Source organism: Chrysemys picta, chromosome 20 (genome assembly GCF_011386835.1).
Source record: "Chrysemys picta bellii isolate R12L10 chromosome 20, ASM1138683v2, whole genome shotgun sequence".
Lineage (NCBI taxonomy): Eukaryota > Metazoa > Chordata > Testudines > Emydidae > Chrysemys > Chrysemys picta.
The window spans coordinates 14308505-14322944 of NC_088810.1; the positions used below are offsets into that span (position 1 = coordinate 14308505).

Consider the following 14440-nt stretch of genomic DNA (forward strand, 5'->3'; position numbering starts at 1 on the left):
GTGACAGGTCAGGATCAGAATCAGGGCTAGGGAGATGCAGCTGACTGCAGTTCCCAGGCCTGCATCCACGTTGGGCTCCTTTCAGCCCCTGAGTTACTGGGCTACAGCCCCCCTCCCTCCCCATCCCCGGGTGCTGGTGCCAACACCAAGGAGACTCGTGGGGGTGAATTTATCTCCTGAGCCCTCACTGTCCTGCCCTGTTATCTGCTTCCCAGAATAGACACACCCAATTAAACTCTCCCAGCTCACACACGGTCACCGTTACTGTCACCCACTGCCCCTGCATGGAGGCATTTGTTCCCCATCTCCCCACCTTACATGGTTACATCAGGATGATTGTACCCAAAGGGACCTCTTGATTTGTACTGTCTTTTGCCTGTGCTGCTGCCTGAAAGCACAATCACGTGCAATCACGAGCAGGCAGATTTTGAAGACAAGGAACAAAATATGACTCCTTAGTTCTTCCAAGAGGCTAACGCGCCCAGCTACCAAGGACAGCAGGGGTACATCAGGGGGTGTGCTTTGAGTTACTGGCCCCCAGAAGGGGTGCAGCATATATAGTTTAGGGGAATGTGCTTCCTCTTTGATTGTACATTACAAAGCTGCCCCTTATTCCCATGATTAAGTGGCATTGTGCTTTCAGCTGGGGCTGGTCCAGGATTTGCTCCCTGGTTAAGAGGAAGGAGAGTTTTGTGGCTAAAAATCCAGGGAGCAGATCCTCAGCTGCTGTAAACCATCCTCGCTCCATCCATGAAGCTGTGACCCGAGGGCCTTTGGATTCAGAAAGAAATGGACATTAATCCGGCGGCTGGGAAAGAGTCCCTGTTAGGGGCCATTTCAGCCAAACACAAGCTGTATACAACATGAGCTTAGGGGAAACGCCATACCCCTGCTCTCACATGGGTCCTAAATATGATGCCACAGGAGGCTCTTGTTAAATTAGGGTTAAGTGCAGCCAGATCATGGTAAAATCGGTCACTGCATGGTTCCAGACAAGGAGCCATTCCCAGGTGGCCACAGCCAGCGTCAGGACCAGGAGGGTCATGGGGGCGCATATCGATTTCACTTTAAATCTCAGAGGGCCCCACTTCCCAGGTCCTCAGCTTCAGCTGAATCAGCGTCAGGCTACGTCAGTGCGTTCAAGAACAGGCAGCCGGGGGGTTGGCCCGGGCCCTTCTGGGCTCGCAGCAGGGTTATTGTGGGTTCGAGAGGCATTCCGATGTCCGCCCGGCCCACGCTGGCTCAGGGTGGCATTCGGACTCCTCTTGACAACCTGCAGACAGGGTCCCCATGTAAGAGTCAGGGTCATGATTTTCAAGAGTGGCTAGTTGTTTCAGGGGCCCAGCCCATGACCCCTTAAAGAGAAAGCCCTGAGCACCCCCTGTCTGGAGGGCAGGCCCCTGTCAAGTTGGGCCCTCCAACAATCAGAGGCCCTTTTTCAAAGGCTAAGGGGGGCATTTTTCAAGCAGAGCAAAGTGCGGTATGTCACACTGCAATGCTAAGGCAGGACAAGCCCCCAGGACCCGAGCGGCTCAGCAACGCAGGTGTCAGCAGACTGTGCGTTTCCAGGACAAATTCAAGTTTCAAAATCATTAAAAAAAAAAAAAAAAGGCTCAGACCGTGAGGTAGCTTAACCAAAAGAACCCCCCATATGACACCCCTCCAATGAAAAAAGACTGCAGGTGCACACACAACTACAGTACAACACGGCCCCTGCCTGCTCTCCCTGCCACACGGGGAGAGGAGCCGGCAGGGGCACCTCAGGGGAAGGGCTTTGCCCAGCACACGGGAGCTGACAGTGGACACACGCCAGGTGCTCTGAACTGGATCATCTGATGCCGGCTGGCTGGGCGCCAGCCATGGCCTCAGGACAACTTAGGAGGAAATTTCCATCTTTCAACCTGCTTGTTCCTATTGACCTCCTGTGGGGTTTTGCTGGCCGGGAACGCCACGAGATGCAATCGCTTGGTGCGAGACAGAGGCCCAGCCCCCATGAGCGCTCGGTCTTGCAACGTGCTGCGGGTCACTGGAGTGGCGTTGCCTGGGATTAGCCCCGAGGGAAAGAACCGGGGAATCCCAAGAGGTGGCCACTGGGCTACATGCAGGTGAAATCTTCCCTTCTCATGCAGCGACCCCCACTAAGCGCCTGATCCAAACTCCATGGAGGTCAATGGAAGACTTTCGGCTGGCTTCGGATCAGGCTCTTAAAGAGCAGATGAAGCCCCATTAAAGCAGAGACACCACTGCCGTGGCTGCCTCCTGCCCCCAGAGCCAGTCACACCTGCCAGGGCAGAGCAGATGTCAAGTGTTACCCCATGAGAGCAGCTGCATTCGACAGCCGTTGTGACAAGCAGAGACTCAGACATCCTCCTCCAGGGTACAGGCCACCCACCCACACCCCAGTGATATGAGTGGCAACTCAGAGCCCCTAGCTCCCATCCTCTTCATTTCAGACAATTCACGTTTGCTTGTCCCTCTTGTTGCCAAATGGAAAAAAAATCCATCTTTTCTCTCCCAGCCAGTTTAATCCTGTTCCATGGGGGGGGGGGGGATCTTGGATATAATCCACTCTCTCGGTAGCTGGAACGCATCACTTTAACCTGCGTTCCCCTCCCCCATGGCATCGGCAGAGCCTGGGGACGCTTCTCCTTTCGTTGGGGGCAGGAGTGGGAGAATGATGGGTGGTTATCATGCGTAGCTGAGCAAACCAAGTCACTGTGTTTGGATCCCCAGAGCCAGCACCCTGGCAGGACTTCCAAGCTCCCCATCCCGGTCAGTAGCCAGATACTCAGAGGCATGATGGAAATGAACACATTTTCCCACCTCAGAAACACGGCTTTGTTTCCACAGAGCAGCAGCGATTGGAGGCAATTTTTACTTTTCAGAGTACCAGCCGTGTTAGTCTGTATCCGCAAAAAGAACAGGAGTACTTCTGGCACCTTAGAGACTAACAAATTTATTAGAGCATAAGCTTTCGTGGACTACAGCCCACTTCTTCGGATGCAATTTTTACTTTGTCCAGCAGGGGGCGATCAATCACAGTTTTTGTAGGGCAAGACAGGGCAGCTGGATTATCAAAAGGCAAAACAAATAAATAAAGAGGCTGCTGATGTTTAGAAAGTGGAAACATTTCCCATTCAGTTTATAAGTCTGAAAGGAGGTCAAATCTGGGGTAAGAAGCCCTTGGTGTTGTCCTTCGAGCTGCCGTGTAGAAGGACACCAGGGGAAATCACCTGTTAACCAAGGATACTGAAAGTCTTGGATCCCAGAGAACACACAATCCATTGCTGATGGAGTTAGCTGAAGAGCCAACACTTCCCCGCCCCCAGCACATCAACGGGAATCAATCCGTAAAACCAGACTGCACCAGCCGCGTCCTACGTGACGTGCAGAGCGACACAAGAAACGCACCTGGGGGAAACGGCCAGCCTGCTGCGGTTCCCTCAGGTCCGCTTCGCGGCAAGTTCTGCACCCCCAGGGCGTTAAGCAGCAGCGAGAAGCTGGCTGACGAAGGGTGCGACTGCACTGGGCATTGGCTGCGTGCAGGGCCGGCTTTAGGCCGATTCAGCCGATTCGGCTGAATTGGGCCCCGCGCCAAGAGGGCCCCGCGCTGCAGCTGTTCACCCCACCCACTTCCCCCTCCTCCCCGTCTGAGACTAAGCAGCAGGGGCGGGCTGGCCGGCAGCACGAGGTAAGCTGGGGTGGGGGCGGGAGAAGGGCTCCGGGGAGGCGCGGCCCGTTCCCGCAGGCCCCAGCACGGCCCCCGTGGCCCGGCTCCGGCCCGGTCCCCCGCGGCTCGGGCCCCCCCATCCCCCCCCCGCGGCGCGGCTCGGGGCCCCCCCGGTGGCGCGGCTCGGGGCCCCCCCCTGCGGCGCGGCTGGGCTCGGGGCCCCACCGGCGGCGCGGCTCGGCTCGGGGCCCCCTGCGGCGCGGCGCGGCGGGGCTCGGGGCCCCCCCGGCCCCCTGCGGCATGGCGCGGCTCGGGGCCCCCCGGCCCCCCTGCGGCGCGGCTGGGCTTGGGGCCCCCCGGCCCCCCGGCGGCTCGGCTCGGCTCGGGGCCCCCCCCGGCGGTGCGGCTCGGCTCGGAGCCCCCCCGGCCCCCCCCCCGGCAGCGCGGCTCGGCTCGGGGCCCCCCCGGCCCCCCTGCGGCGCGGCTGGGCTCGGGGCCCCCCCCCGGCCCCCTGCGGCGTGGCGCGGCTCGGGGCCCCCCCGGCCTCCCTGCGGCGCGGCTGGGCTTGGGGCCCCCCGGCCCCCCGGCGGCTCGGCTCGAGGCCCCCCCCGGCGGTGCGGCTCGGCTCGGGGCCCCCCCGCCCCCCCCCCCGGCGGCGCGGCTCGGCTCGGCTCGGGGCCCCCCCCGGCCCCTCCCCCCGGCGGCGCGAATCGGGCCCCGCTCTTGCTAAAGCCGGCCCTGGCTGCGTGGGACTGGGACGCCTTAGCCAGTCCTTAGGGGAGGGAGTGAAAGTAGCGAAAGACCCCAGTGAAAGTGAGTCCGTGTGCTCTGGGGAATGCAGCGCTGTGGGGTGCCCACGTGGCTCTGGCAGCTGCAGGCACTTGGCTGCAGATGCCCCGGAGGAAGGGGGACACCCAAGCATGGCGGGAGATGGTGGCGAAAGACCTTACGGAATTTTGACCTTTATAAAACCCAAATCTGGGGTGACCTTGGTGATTTAGTGTCTCGTGCCAGACTGGCAGTGCAGGTGGGTGGCAAGCAGAGCATGGGCAGGCCATGGGCAACCCCTCATTGCCCCCCCCAGCTCTGCTAATGCACCTCAAGTCTCATGTGGGCCCCTCCCGCTACCCCCATCCTCCCCTTCATCCAGCTCTATTCTAGCCCTGCCCCGCTCCCTGCTGCAGATCCCGTCCAGAGCGCCCCACGCCCTCTGCCTTTGCCAACACACCTCTCTCCTCACCATATAACCACCCCCTGCCCGCCCTTCCACTACTCTAATCCCAGACTCTCCCAAGCCAGGACCCACAGGCCGGCAGGCAGGGAACTGCCCCAAGCAAACCTAAACCCCTCCTGTGAGATGGTGCGGAGAGCTTAGCCCTTTTCCCAGCATTAAAGCCTTTCCCGGCTATTAAAAATCCCCAGGTCCCAATCCGTTCTCAAGGGTGCTTAAAACATTCTTTAAAACCCCACTATAAAAGCTTCGATCCCTTCCCGCAGCAGCTGGGAATGAGCTAGTCCCACGCACAGCAGAGATGGCACCAAGCCGGGTGTCCAAATGGGCAGTGAGGGGACCACAGGGAAGAGTGAACAGACCAGTGCGGAATTAAGGCTCAGTCAGGTCAGGGGGTACCCAGAGTGAACAGATCCAGAAATTCCGCTTTTCCTTGGAGACGCCCGCAGGGATTTTCCCCAGGTGCCAGCTTCCTTCTCTCCACCCCCGGGGCAGAAGGGGGGGCATCCTGGCTCCGAACGAGGTGGGTCAGATGCAGAGGTCGACAATTGCCAGGCAGCATGCGGATTTGGTCAGGAGACCCAGCGATGGAGCTGCTGCCGGAGCCCCTTGCAAGGAGCCCCAGTGCAGTGCCGGGGCTCGGAAGCCGTCTTTGGGAGCGGGTCATTCACCAGCGGTGCTCCATGCACCCTGCTGGTGCTAGGCTGGGGTCGGCAGCACACAAGCCCTCTCCGTATTTCGGTACCGGCCAGCAGATCCCAGCTCTGCTGAACGACGAAGTGTGGAGAGGGGCCTGCAGCCGCTTGCAGAAGGAATGAGACCCCAGGCACCCAGGAGGTGCAGAGGCCAGCAGCAGGATGCAGGTGGCAGGATCCCTCTCGCACATCCAGGCTCTGGGGCTGCTGAACGGGCTGCGGGACAGACTGGAATGATCCCGTTGAGTCTCTCAGCTTGGGGTCCTCCCCGTGGCTGGCAAGGCCATGTCCCGAAGCACTGCCTGGCCACGCCCTGGTCAGCAGAAAGCCCTATGCATCATGGAAACCCAGTGTGGGGCTGGACGGGAACGACGCCCCCTAGCCGTGGAAGCGGGCAGTTCACAAAGCCCCAGCTGAGATGCCGTCACGCAGAGTCCTGGAAACTGGAGCACACGCAGGCCAGGCCGCTCCCAGCTCTTCGCAGCCAGGGAGAGGGGCTGGGGCCTGGGCTCGCCAGGGAGCCTGACAGTCACCCTGGCTCCGGCCTTTCCGGTGCCTAGGTCTGGCCATTCAGCAATCTTCTCCGGCTCCAGAGCTTCACTGTCAGGTCGCTGGGGAAGGAAGAGAGAGAGGAAGTGAGGCCAGGGGCTGCCCCCGCCCCAGCTGGGAGAGGCAGCACAGCGAGTACAATCAGCTACGGGCCAGGCCCTGCCCCCAACTCCCCCGTCCCCAAATGCATCACACTGCAGCCCAGGAGAGCAAGGCCGCTGTGCCCCAGGCGGGCGGGCACCGGCGCAAGCAGGGAGCAGATGCGCCCAGCTGCCTGCCAGCGGGATAATCCCCCAGAGCGCCAGTAACAGGGCACTCTGCCAGTAACGCAGGCTCAGCCAGTGGCACCTCACTGGCAGTGGCCAGTGACGCAGTGGAGGGTGGGGATGGGGCGGGGATCCCCCCAGCAGCGGCCCAGGAGGAGCAGTAGTCAGATGGGCAAACCCCATGCAGCACCGAGCTGGCCGCTGGATCCAATCACCTGGGGGACGGGGCGGGGGGGGGCAAGAGGACAGTCTCCTCTTGCAAAGAGCTCTACATGGGGGGAAAATCCAAAAGAATCTCATACCGTTAAGAAGCAGCTGAGACCAGAGCGGAGAGAGAAGAGACAGAGAGAGCAAAGGAGAGAGAGCCAGAGGGGGTGAGAGCCAGAGAGAGCAGGAGGAGGGTCAAGGCAGGCTAGTGGCACGCCCCTTTATGGCAAGGACGCGGTGAGGAAGGCAGGGGGTGAGCCCAGGCACGTAAGTCCATAGCTTTACCCGACAGTCACTGCGGCACAGAGAGAAACGGAGGGGGGAAGAGAGGAAGAGAAAGGAAAGGAGAAAAGGGACATGGTCGGAAAAGAGGAGATCAGAGACGGTGCCAGAGACATTGTGAGCCCAGGGGCCCTCTCTGGGGGCCAGGGCTGTGCACAGGGGCTGGGGAGCGGAAGGAGGGGGCGGTGGTGCTCTCATTGGAGATGCACAAGGTGCCCTCGAGGAGGAGCTGGTGCCCGGCTGGCAGGAAGTCCGTTCTCTGCGCTGAGGGTGGCAGGGCCAGCAGCACCAGGTCTGGCTAGTCCCGGCACATCGAAGGAGCTGGCAAGAGCTTCCCAAAAGCATGGCGGGGCAGGGCAGGACCAGCGCTTGGCATAACTGGATGGGGCAGAAGAGCCTCACTGTGGGGCGACCTAACAATGGCTGAGAGATGGAGGAGACGAGAGGCTAGATGGGGAGGGGTTGGGGGCCCTGCAGCCGACTGCTGCCCCACACCAAACCGCCTGCAGCCCGGCTCCAGCGCTGTTCCCATCCCTCACTCCCAGCGCCATTCCAGGCCCTGCCACATGCGGGGAGCAACAGTGGGTTTGGAGAGCTCCTGCAGCTCTGCTGCATTGGGGTGAGTTGGGGGTCAGACCTCCCTCCCCCATGCCGCAGGGGCCTAGCCCAGCCCACTGCCCTCACCTGGAAGCAGTGAATATGTGCTTGGAATTGGTGCAGATGGCATTGATGGGGCTGTCGTGGCCCTTGATCTCCCCAACGGGCGTGAAGTTCTCCACGTTCCAGACCTTCACCATGCCCCCGCGGCAGGCGCTCAGCATGGGGCGGCCGGGGATGAAGGCCAGGGCGCAGACCCAGTCCTTGTGCGCGTTGGGGATTTGCTGGCAGGCACAGAGCCAGGGCAGAGCCAGTGAGCGCCCTGGGGCCAACAGAACACGATCCACGCTGCCAGCCGGGGCCATCAAGACCCAAACCGCCCCCTGAGCTCCAGGGCAGGGTCAGGCCAGCAGCCAGAGCCAGATGCTGGGTTTGCAGCTGGCTGCTGGCTCTGTAATGGGCTGATGCAAACCCCCCACATCTGTACCGTGGCTGAGAGCTGGAATTTTTAAGCTCCGCTCGATTTCTCATCAAGCAGCAGCCGAGGATTTGAATTCAAGACAACGGGACTCTGGTGAGCTACAGAAGCAGCTCAGCAGGAGAGAAGAGGGCTCCACCCCAGGAGACAATTGCTCATTGGGATTGGCCAGGGGATCTCCAAGCTCCGATCAATCCAAGCCGTGCTGGCAACCCGGATACGAGACACACAAGATGGGGGAGAGAATCTCTTTGATTGGACCAATTTCTGTGTGTGTGGGGGGGGGGGAAGGGACAAGTCTGCAAACTCAGCTCTTCTTCCAGGGTGGGGCTTGAAAGCTTGTCCCTTCCACCCACAGGAGCTGGTCCAATAAAAGAGATTTCCCCCCCACCCCCCATCTCTCTAATTGTTTGTCTGCCATCAATCCTCACCGCTCCAGTGGGAAGAAAAATGAGCATTAGCCTCATTTCGTAGGGAAGAGACTGTGGGGGAGGGTCACACAGCCACAAATGGTGACTAGCTCTGGGCAGCTCCATTTTGGGGGACACCCCGACCACCCCATTTTCAGAGGGCCGGAGCCCCCACCGCTCCCCTTGACTCCCACAGTGCCCAGCTCCTCTGAACAACCCAGCCCCGGGCGGGCACACGGTAGGTTCTCCAAAACAGAGGCCCCCCCCGCCCCAAAATCAATGGAGGCCTCTGAAATGTTAGCCAAGCCTCATGGCAGAGTGAGACCTCCTGCCTCCCAGCACCGTCCTGCACTCCCCCTTCGGCTGCTGCTCTATCCCAGACCCACCGGAGGCTGTCCCCGCACTGCTGCGCGCCACCACTGACCTGGAGAGCCGGGCACTGCGGCCTGTGGGGCCCGGAGACCAGACAGCCACACTCACCGGGGTCAGAAATAGGGACAACGCCGAGCGCTATCTACCCCCTAGACCAACCTGTCCCCCTTCCCCATAGGCCACTGAGCCCTTTAACCGCAGCAGGTGAGCCCAGCCCTATAGAACTGGCTACCATGCATTGCCCACGGCTGTAAACTGCCTTCGGGACCCACCCTGCCAGCCACTGTCGTTTGCAACCCCCGGGGCTCTTCCATTGCCTGGAGGCCCCATGTGCAACGTAGGGATGGGGTCCCTGTGTCTGCTCTCTGATCCTCTACCCCCAGGATGGCGGGAGCACGCTCCAGACTGGACAGTGACTCTCCAGCAGGTTCTAAGTCCTCGCTCCAGACCCTGGCACTGGCCCTCGAAACGGCACGCTGCGGGTCTAGCCCATCTATCTGCCCCCCGCCCAGCAGCAGGGCCTTCCTGCTCGTCCCCCTCCGTACCTGGAGGAGCTCCTGCTGCTCCAGGTCCCACTTCTTGATCCCGTTGTCCCCGGAGCCGCGGAAGAGCACGTCGCCCTGGATGGCCAGACACTCGATGCCGTCGTAGTGCGGGGGCTCGAAGTTATGGGTGGGGCCGACATTCCCCACCACGCTGTCCGCAATCTCAAACATCTGCAAGGCAACAGCCCAGAGGGCAGCTGCTGTGAACCCCGGTGGCAAAGGAGACCAGTCACTCTCAGGTCATTAGGCCAGCACCAGCCCTTTCAGCAAGGCAGGGGGATGGCGAGAGCGTCCGACCACACAGCTACCACTGGGATGCTGAGCCACGGCCCAGTGAAATGAGACAGGGATGGATTGGCAGCGGCAGGGTTCTGCCTGCTTACGCCACGCTGGGATCCGTCTCAAACCAGTTCTAGGCTTTGCCCCAGCAACAGCCAATGGGGCTGTGAGCAGAGTTCAGAGGGAGGTTCTAGAGCGCTGAGCACATGAGAATCGACACCCCTGAGAAAAGAGCCCAGGTGGAAGAGCCCATCATGGAGAGGGTTGATAGCCCCAAAGTAGCTTCCCAGCCAGGATCTCTAAGCACCTCCCCTCCTCCCAGCAGGGTTGGATTACAGGTGGGGACACTGAGGCAAAGGGAGGAGAAAGGGCTAGCCCAGGGTCACACGGCACATTTGTGGCATGGTTGGAATGGATTTTTTGAGGGGCGCTGAGCACCCACTACTCCAGCTGATGGTGCTCAGGGTGTCAGAGTCAGGCCCACGGTGTCTCAAATAGGCACCCAAAGGCCAGTGGGGAGATGCTCCTCTGCCAGCCGGGCCCTTTTGATGTGCAGGGAATGGGGGAAGGAGAGTTGTCCTGGCACAGACACTGCCTTGGGCTAGTGTAATTGGTTCTATGTGGCTCGTGTTGCAAACCCAGGCATGCTGGGGGCAGAGCCAGGGCCTTAGCACACCCCATTAGGGGAACTCTGGGTTGTGGCATAGCCGGCAAGCAGCCCTTTGGGAGGTTGCAGTGAGTTAGAGCAACCCCAGGGCTGCTCTAATATATCTGGGAGGCTGCACAGGCCTCAGCAGCAGCCACAGGCTCCTCGGTGCCAAGAGGCTGCACCCCAGGTGTTTACTCTTTGCAGATGGGGAAACCGAGGCACAAGACAGGGATAACAATCCTGACCAGCCTCGCCATGGGTGCTGGGAGGCTGAAGCCACGTTTGTCAAGTGTTTTGAGATGTCTGAACGGAAGATGCGAGAGAAGACCCCCAAAAAAAGCATCATAGCCTGGACCCTCCAAGCATCCACCGGCTCCAACAGCTGCCCTGCCTCTTGCAGCTAGGCCAGACACAGCGCAAGATATCATCACTACCCGCCCTGCCCTCGAGGCAGAATAGAGCATGCAGCTGCCCCCATTCAGTGAAAGCACCGTACGCTATCCGCTTAAACCCCCAGCACTGCATTTCAAGACGATGGCTCAGACCTTAAGGCACTGGAGACCAGAGGCAGAAAGGGACTTCCACAGCTGGACACAGCATGCCAGGGCCATGCGGGGAAGCAGAGAGAAGGAAAGAGGGACACACAGTGAGCAAGAGCAGCACCAGGACAGAGTCTCAATAGATTTAGCAAAGAAGCAAGGCCCAGAGTTTGGCCAGCACAGATTCAGCATGCAGGGCAGGGGGAGGGAAATGCGAGAAGCAGGAGAGTTCTAATTAATAGAAAGTTGTACGTACCTCAGCACCTCCGAGACAGAGGAATCGCTGTCGTCAGACCTAGGGACAGAAAATTAGCAGGATTACGGGAGAAAAAATCCCGGATGAGAGAGGCAGCAGCGGAGTCAGAGAGTGGAGTGTTGTTATTGCATCCAAGCTGGCGGGATAGAGAGGGAGGAGCAGACACAGAAAACCAGAGAGGAAAGGGGCAGAGGAGCAGGAAGGGACACGTGGCTCGGACACAAGATCTTTCAGGCCGGACTGGAGTCATTCAGCCAGAAGGGACTGTTACAATCACCCAGTCTGACCAATACAGTGCAGGCCTGAGGCCTCGCCCGGGGATTCCTGCATCCAGTCTTCATTTAATCTTCCCATGGTCCCCCCAGTCTCATCACTGCCACCAGCCATCCAACCTAGCTCTTCAGGCTCCGCACTCCTGGTTTTGGGGTACGGCTGGGGTGTTCTGACACGGTCCGGCTCTGCGCTATCGTGCGGTCTGATAGCAGGCAGGATGGGGACCAGGGGCTGGTCCTGAGCTGCAGGCAGCGCCATGGGCTCCCCCCGGTTAGAACATCGCCGCCAAACTGGGATTCTGCAGGGAGGCAGATGGGAGGTGGTTGCTACCAGCTCCCATAGGGCCAGGTCCTCGGGAGCTGTAAATCAAAGCCGCTCTGCTGCCCCCACGGCAGCTAGGCCAATTTGCACCTGTGCAGGGGCTGGCCCGTGACTGTCAAAGGCAGTCCTAAGGTGGGCTCGTTCCTCCGTAGAAACCAAAGGCTGCCACTGGAGAGCACCCCACCCCACCTCCGAAGGGTCACAGCCCCTGGCACCAGGAGCAATCGGAGCACCTACGGGCCCCTGGCAGAAAGCTCGCCCCACCCAGAGCAGCCATGTCACCTCCTGAAGGGGACCGGTGTAGATAAATCTCTGATAATTTTCATATGACTTTACAGTGTGCCTCTTCATATAACCTTGTGGTGGGTCTACCCACGTGTGACCTCTGTTTTCATGGAACTTTGTATCAAAGCCTCATTTAGAAACTTTGCATTGCCCTTGGTATAATATTATAGCCCCTAAGGATAGAATAAGATAGAAGAAAAATTTCTTTTTGCTAGCAGTAGAACAAGAGCTCTCCCCCCCCCCCCCCCGCCCCACTCTTAATCAATTGCCCTGTTGAATGAATGAGGTGTGGATGAGCAAGGCATGGAAGGCAGCACCTCCAGACAGCCTCAACTGTTGGAGAGGGGCTGGGAGCCAGACCCAAGGACAATAAAACGTGTCAAGTGGGCTCATTAAAGACAAGCAGACATACCGATGGCCTCGGGGGTTAGAAGCAAGCACCTTCTTTTGGAAACACCCTCTTTGCAGCATTGGGACAACACTCAAAAGAAAGCAGCACAAAGAACCAATGGACACAGACACAGAGTTTGAATCTGGTATAGATTTGCATAAGAGGAAAGCTGTTATAAAAGTGAGGTGTCTTGCAGAGGACCCTGGGTCTCGTCTTGTCAACATGGGAGTATCGATCCGGATCGGCAGAAGCCCGGCTCCACCCCCTCCCCCGTCTAACTCACCTGGCCAGTGAAGTTAAGGGGAGCAACTAATTGGTAACAACAAGACGGAGTGTGTTTGTGTGTGTGTGTGTGTGAGTGTAAGTGTAATATAAAATATGCATATAATACAGTGTTAATGAATACATGTATTACTAAAAATGTGGCATTTTGTCTTATTCCCCCTGAAAAGATCCTGTGCGGACCTGTGAGCAGCCGGCATCTCCCCACAGAGCACAGTGGGAGAGGGAGCAGGGCCCAGAAGGGGCAGGTGCGATGGCACAGCCAGTGCCCCACAGAACCGGGGTAGGGCTGACTGGGAAATGGCTTCCCCACCGCCTGGGGACCCCTGCCAAGCCCAGCGCCGACGAGCCCCATGCTTCGCTGGGGACGGGATGGTGGCTTAGTGTCCTCAGCTAGCAGCCCCCTGGACCCACCTCACCCGCTTTATAACTGCAGCCAAACCCACCCAGCAGCGTCCCTGCGGGTGAAATTCTCCTCTGCCAGCAGCCAGTGTGACAGCCGCCATCTTGGCCAACACACTGGGGCCTGAACCAGGGCCCTCCAGAGCTACCAGCAGGAGCTAGAGAGTCCAGGGGGTAAAGAGCCTGTGACAGCCCCAACCCCCCAGGGGATCCCCACGGGCCCAGCGGGGGACTGGGCACTGCCACGTGTGTGCACACAACGCTAAAGGCCAGGGCACCGCTTCGGGCCTGTCCTGAGGGCTCTAGCAATGCAATGTAATGACGAGCCTCCAGCTGGATCATCTACAGGGAGGGCATCTGCCACCCCAGGCTCTCAACAGCAGCTGCTTCTGCCTGAGCTAAAGGCGCAGGCTTGGCAGCTCAGGGGCAGCCCCGAGACAAGGTCCAGCCAGTAGAGTGGGGCCAAAGACCCCGCCCATATCAATGGGGTTATAGACAGGTCTGGCATAGGGCCCCTGCCCAGGGAGATGCTGCCCCATGTGAAGTTCTACTGCACCGGTATTGCAGCTCTCTGCCTTCGCCCTGGTCGCTTCACTAGCCCGGCAGGAGCCTGGGGCTGACTCCAGCTGGGACTGCCGGGCCCGAGGCAGAGCGGGGACGTACCTGGGGACAGCCATGGGAGTCACCGTCTGCCATTCACTGCTCTTGGGGCTGGGCTCCCTGGAGCTTCACCCCCCTACCCGCTCCTTGCCCCGCGAGGCTCTTACTTGTCTAGCGCGGAGCCCTGGCTCTGGTTGCTGTGAGGCGGGAGAAGACGTTGCGGTCATTGCGCGGCCTGGTGGGAGGGGATGAGGGAGGCGTGAAGCCAACGTCCGAAGTCCTGAGCCGGGGTGTTCAGAAAGAGACCCATGATCACAAGCCTGGTCCGGGGATCTACCCCCTGCCCCGCACCTCCACTCAGCACAGGGAGGCCTGCAGTGCCAGCCCATGGTGAAGTGATTATTCCCCTCTATTCGGCACTGGTGAAGTCACATCTGGAGTATTGCATCCAGTTTTGGGCCCCCCGCTACAGAAAGAATGTGGACATATTGGAGAGAGGGCAACGGAGGGCAACAAAAATGATTAGGGAGCTGGGGTACATGACTTATGAGGAGAGGCTGAGGGAACTGGGCTTGTTTAGTCTGCAGAAGAGAAGAGTATGGGGGGATTTGATAGCAGCCTTCAACTACCTGAAGGGGGGTTCCAAAGAGGATGGAGCTTGGCAAATGACAGAATGAGGAGTAATGGTCTCAAGTTGCAGTGAGGGAGGTCTAGGTTGGATATTAGGAAAAACGATTTCACTAGGAGGGTGGTGAAGCACTGGAAGGGGTTCCCTAGGGAGGTGGTGGAATCTCCTTCCTTAGGGGTTTTTAAGGTCCGGCTTGACAAAGCCCTGGCTGGGATGATTTAGTTGGGGATTGG

General features: G+C 59.5%; 1 protein-coding gene across 3 annotated transcripts; it reads right to left on the reverse strand.

Moving 5' to 3' along the window:
* Positions 1–4302: 4302 nt before the first annotated feature.
* LOC103306245 (kinesin-like protein KIF21B) lies at positions 4303–11288 on the reverse strand. 3 transcript variants are annotated; one of them, XM_065574151.1, is made up of 4 exons: positions 11026–11288; positions 9303–9473; positions 7585–7781; positions 4303–6207 (listed from the first exon to the last, which is right to left on the reverse strand). In XM_065574151.1, exons 2-4 carry the CDS (start codon positions 9471–9473, stop codon positions 6153–6155), a joined length of 423 nt encoding a protein of 140 aa, XP_065430223.1. In that variant the 5' UTR covers positions 11026–11288; the 3' UTR covers positions 4303–6152. The 3 variants fall into 3 exon arrangements, with proteins under 3 accessions (XP_065430223.1, XP_065430222.1, XP_065430224.1); XM_065574152.1 differs by lacking the exon at positions 7585–7781 and having other exon boundaries at positions 4307–4648; positions 5992–6207; positions 11026–11250; XM_065574150.1 differs by lacking the exon at positions 7585–7781 and having other exon boundaries at positions 4304–6207; positions 11026–11254.
* Positions 11289–14440: the final 3152 nt, after the last annotated feature.

Bases quoted from the DNA above. Each gene is read 5' to 3' on its own strand.
- LOC103306245 (XM_065574150.1), bottom strand. From the start codon at position 9,473: ATGTTTGAGATTGCGGACAGCGTGGTGGGGAATGTCGGCCCCACCCAT. The intron at 6,208-9,302 runs GTACGGAGGGGG...TTCCTTCCCCAG, and splicing joins AGCAGCAGGAGCTCCTCCAG to CGACCTGACAGTGAAGCTCT.